Source organism: Etheostoma cragini, chromosome 9 (genome assembly GCF_013103735.1).
Source record: "Etheostoma cragini isolate CJK2018 chromosome 9, CSU_Ecrag_1.0, whole genome shotgun sequence".
Taxonomy (NCBI): domain Eukaryota; kingdom Metazoa; phylum Chordata; class Actinopteri; order Perciformes; family Percidae; genus Etheostoma; species Etheostoma cragini.
This window is the reverse complement of record NC_048415.1, coordinates 1,476,065-1,481,064: the sequence shown is the minus strand read 5'-3', so window position 1 is coordinate 1,481,064 and position 5,000 is coordinate 1,476,065. Positions and strand designations below refer to the sequence as shown.

Sequence of the window (5,000 nt, the reverse complement as noted above, 5' to 3'; positions counted from 1 at the left end):
GTCCAATGTCCTGCAGCGGTTGTGATGAAAGGGACTTTTACAACTTTTTACAGGGTTTATTGAAATGAAAAAAAAACAAAACAATTTGTGGTGCTTCTTTCTAAACTAAATATAATGTTGTTAAATACATTTCTAATTACATGCGACTATAGTCCAGTGTGACTTACATGGTACTTTATCATTCCAACATGCATCTTGCACCCTGCATTTGCACTATTATGTGTCTATATTGACAATAAAAGTGATTCTTGAATATGTGTTTTTTGTAATTTTTTATGTTGTTATTTAAAGTTTTAAATCCCATCAAGTTTGCCAGTTAATTCAGTTTAAAGTATACAATTCTCTAAAGGTTGCAATGTTAGGGGAATGTTCTCTAAAGGTTGCAACGTTAGGGGAACGTTCTCTAAAGGTTGCAACGTTAGGGGACGTTCTCTAAAGATTGCAACGTTAGGGGAACGTTCTCTCAAAGGTTGCAATGTTAGGGGAATGTTCTCTAAAGGTTGCAACGTTAGGGGAACGTTCTCTAAAGGTTGCAACGTTATGGGACGTTCTCTAAAGGTTGCAACGTTAGGGGAACGTTCTCTCAAAGGTTGCAACGTTAGGGGAACGTTCTCTCAAAGGTTGCAACGTTAGGGGAACGTTCTCTAAAGGTTGCAATGTTAGGGGAAAGTTCTCTAAAGGTTGCAACGTTAGGGGAAAGTTCTCTAAAGGTTGCAATATTAGGGGAACGTTAGGAGAACGTTCTGAGAACATTCGATGTAACCAAAAATGAACGTTCTTTCTAACCAACTTTCTTGGTAACCTAAACAACCAAAAACAACCAAACCTAACCTTCAGGGAACATTCCCGCAACCAAAAACGTTCCCAGAACATTCCCACAACCAAAAACTAACATTCCCAGAACGTTTCGGGAACCAAAAATTGTTAGTCGGGTAGTCAAAATTAGATTTTTGCTTTACTATTTCATGATTTTCCACTTAATAGGCCTTTGTCAAATTTTGGAATTATTTTGTGTTAAAGTAAAGTTTTCTTTCATAATTTTGATTTACTCAAGTTGTCTGAATTTATAATGAAATGCATGACAACAGGAGAAAAAAAAACTTGTCAACAAGACTTTTATTTTGAAAGTGACGGCAGGACCAGGAAGTGTCGTCCCTCTCTGCTGTAAACGGCTCTAACTTGACCGTGGTCCCGGAGAGGAGATCCAGGAGTTTGAGGAACTCTCCAGCTGTTGCGTTATTGGCAGTCAGACCGTAAAGATGCTTCCCAGAGCGCTCGCGGTGCTAATCTCTGTATTCAGCCTCACGGAGAGCAAACAGAAAGACTTGTACACTTTTAAAGTAGTGAACAGCAGGGGGAAGTTAGTGTCCCTGGAAAAATACCGGGGTTCGGTAAGTCTGGACCTGAACAGATGAATATAACGTTTTATATGCTGGAGTCTAACTGGAACCGGAGTCTCTTTGCATGTCACCCGGTTGCATAAATGCATGTTGCATGGGAATGCTCATTTGTTTCTACATCTCCCACTGAAGCCTGTAACTAACACACATAGAGGCGCACTTTGACTGTAGCCGTCCCGGGATGTCCCCGTGGACAGGTCCCATCATGTAGCCCCGCTAGCCTACGTGGCAGAGGCCTGCAGAGCCCCCGCAGCTGCAGGAGCGCAGGGTTTCCATTTAAACCAGGTACGGATCCGTAGACCGGATTAGTCCGCTATATAGTGACTGTATGACAAACATTTGATGCACGTTTGTTTTAACCCTTGTGTTGTCTTATTGTCAAAATTGAAAGTTAACACTTTTGTTGACGCTTTTTATTAATTAATGTTTATAACTTTATCTTACGTTTTTGTTCATTTTTTCAACACTTTTGACGCTTTTATTTCAATGTTTGTCATTTTTGGGACCTTTTCAACGCTAAAACACAAAAATAACCGTGAATCTGAAGTTAATTAGTTAACTTTAACACTACGTAACACTAACTTATTAACTTTAGTTTTACAGTTATTTTTGGAAGTTATGGTCAATAAACCTCATTTATAGGAAATTATACCTAATGTTTGAGTTAGAAAAGCAGAAATTAGGAATTATTGAGACTAAAATTAAAGGAATGGATGTTGTTGGATAATCACAGACTGGAATATGTCAACTTTTACTCAATACTATTTCAAAAACACTTCCATTTGTTTTACAATGCTACAAAATTGAATAAGACGCCCCAAAATTAATGAAAGTAGAGATTTGTACTTGGCAAAGAGCGTTGGGTGGAATCAATCATGTTATTTTGGAGAATTAAAAAGAACATTGATATAGGACAACATGAGGACAACATGAGGACAGCATGAGGACAACATGAGGACAACATGAGGACAACATGAGGATTGAGGAAAGTTGGCTTTGTGTCTGTGAAGGACTCCGTTTGTTTTTTGCATCCACGATGCACATAACTCCATAAATTTATCTGATCTTATTTTTTTTAAGGATGCATCACAATTGAATTCCTTCATGGTGACACTAGATGTCACCACTAGATCCTGGGATCATCCCACTGTCAGTCTGTGGTCCAGATCTAAGAACCATGTGATGAGCTGCTCTCCCGTCCTTTACAGAAACTCTCCCTGACTGACTGAGAGATGAAACACAACGCTGTGTTAACCTGCACTAACACACTCACCTGTTTCTGTTTCTGTGGATCTGTCCAGGTGCATGCATCGCCGCTTCACTAACACTTAGAGCAGAATAGAAGAATAAAATAGATAGCATTTAACCCTTGTGTTGTCTTCCCGTCAAAATAGAAAATCAACACTTTTGTTGACGCTTTTTATCGATGTTTTTTACTTTTTCTTATGTTTTTTCTACATTTTTTACGGTTTGTCACTTAACTTAACACTATGTAACAATAACTTTAGTTTTACAATTAAATTAGGTATTTATGGTCAATAAGCCCCATTTATAGGAAATTATACCTCATGTTTGAGTTAGAAAAGCAAAAATTAGGAATTATTGAGACTAAAATTAAAGGAATGTATGTCAACTTTTACTCAATACTATTACAAAAACACTTCAACTTGTTTTCAAATGCTATAAAATTGAATAAGATGCCCCAAAATTAATGAAAGTAGAGATTTGTACTTGGCAAAGAGCGTTGGGTGGAATCAATCATGTTATTTTGCGGAATTATAAAGAACATTGATATAGGACAACATGGGGACAACATGAGGACAGCATGAGGGCAACATGGGGGCAACATGAGGACAACATGAGGACAACATGAGGACAACATGGGGACAACATGAGGACAACATGGGGACAACATGAGGACAACATGAGGACAACATGAGGGCAACATGAGGACAACATGGGGACAACACGAGGGTTATTGTCATTATACACAAGTGCAAAACCTGTTAAATGAGATTGAAGCAAAACCTTTACAGTGTCAACACGGAATATGTAAAATATAAAAATATAAGTAGTGCAGAAGAAAAAAAAGAAAAGAAAACAGAGAGGGATACGTTTTGCACAGTTCCTGAGAGCAACTTTATAAATATATAAAATAGTAAGAAAGATAAAGGGTTTGTATACACATTATGCAAATAATATAGTTATTGGTGGATCAAAAGTCCAAAGTTTTAGCACAGTAATGAAATTAAATGAGTAATTATTAAATATTGCACTGTGATGAAATTAAATGGTTCAATATTAAATGAACTTGAAAAGGTAAACAACAAAGGCAGATATTGATCTAGAGTCCGAAAAGGATTTATTACCAAGTAAGTAACAGATACAAGGAGCTTGCCTCGGTTGTTGCATGTATTTGCACGCGTGTATTCATGTATGCATACATAAATATAGTAAACATTAATATGAAATGATCAAACAATAATTACAGAAACAAATATGTACATATAACCGTTGCACATACAGGAAAAAGAGGCTGAATGGTGATTTGCAAAAAAAAGATATGGAGGGATGTGTGAAAGTTCTGGATATACAGAGTGTGCATGATAAAACTCATGTTAAGTCACTCTTAAAGAGTTAATATGTCTGGCAATAATTAACCCTTGTGTTGTCTTGGGTCATCTTTGACCCAGTTTTAAAAAAATTTTAATATCAGGAACTTAGCTTTCTTTCAACAATATTGCCTGAAAATAACATAGATGAATGTTATTCAGGGAAAAACTAATGATTACTTTCAGTGAATTTAATTTTGGTTTTATTGAATTGTATGGTATTTTAAAAAAGTGATCAAAACCTCGGGGAAAAGTGACAAAAAAGAGACAATAGAGTGTTGAAAAAAAATGAGAAATTAATTGTTTTTGTATAATGTCATAAAAATTTGGTTTATTGGCTATGAATGTTTTTTTTTTAAGTGTAGAAAAAAACAGCAAAAACATTGAAAAAAAGGTCAAAAAGATGATGCTCGATGGGAAGACAACACAAGGGTTAATGCACAGCGCTGTGGAGTAAGGATCTTTGCTCTGATTGGTTGAAGGACTTCAATTGGTCAATTTACATTTTATCATACTATTTAAGCAGTTGCACATTTCTGTGTTCTCAACTTTCAAATATTTGTTCTTATATTTTATTCCTATTATTATTATTATTATTATTTCATTTATACTGCATGTATGTATATTGAATCCTAGTATTTAATTTATATTCTGTGTTGTGTGACACTGTAAGTTCTCATTTTATTGGGTTTAATATCTATCTATCTATCTATCTATCTATCTATCTATCTATCTATCTATCTATCTATCTATCTATCTATCTATCTATCTATCTAAATGTAAATGTAGCCTGAGATAAAACACAAGCTAACAAAACTAGCAGATGATGTGCACAGAGCATGTTCTGTACATCTGCTCTCAGTCAGCTGCAGGATGTGAACAGCTGTCTCCAGTCCCCCATCTGTCTCCAGTCCCCCATCTGTCTTCAGTCCCCCATCTGCTCTCCAGTCCCCCATCTGCTCTCCAGTCCCCCATCTGTCTCCAGTCC

The 5,000-nt window shown here is 36.3% G+C and overlaps 1 protein-coding gene across 1 annotated transcript in view; it reads left to right on the top strand.

Annotated features, from left to right (window-relative positions):
* The first annotated feature begins 1,183 nt into the window (after positions 1 to 1,183).
* The window catches only part of LOC117950799 (glutathione peroxidase 7-like), a 4,693-nt gene continuing 876 nt past the window's right edge, over positions 1,184 to 5,000 (top strand). Inside the window, exon 1 of the mRNA XM_034882139.1 lies at positions 1,184 to 1,411. Within this exon, the coding sequence (XP_034738030.1) occupies positions 1,260 to 1,411 (152 nt within the window). The 5' untranslated portion in view covers positions 1,184 to 1,259. The remainder of the gene's footprint in view (positions 1,412 to 5,000) is intronic.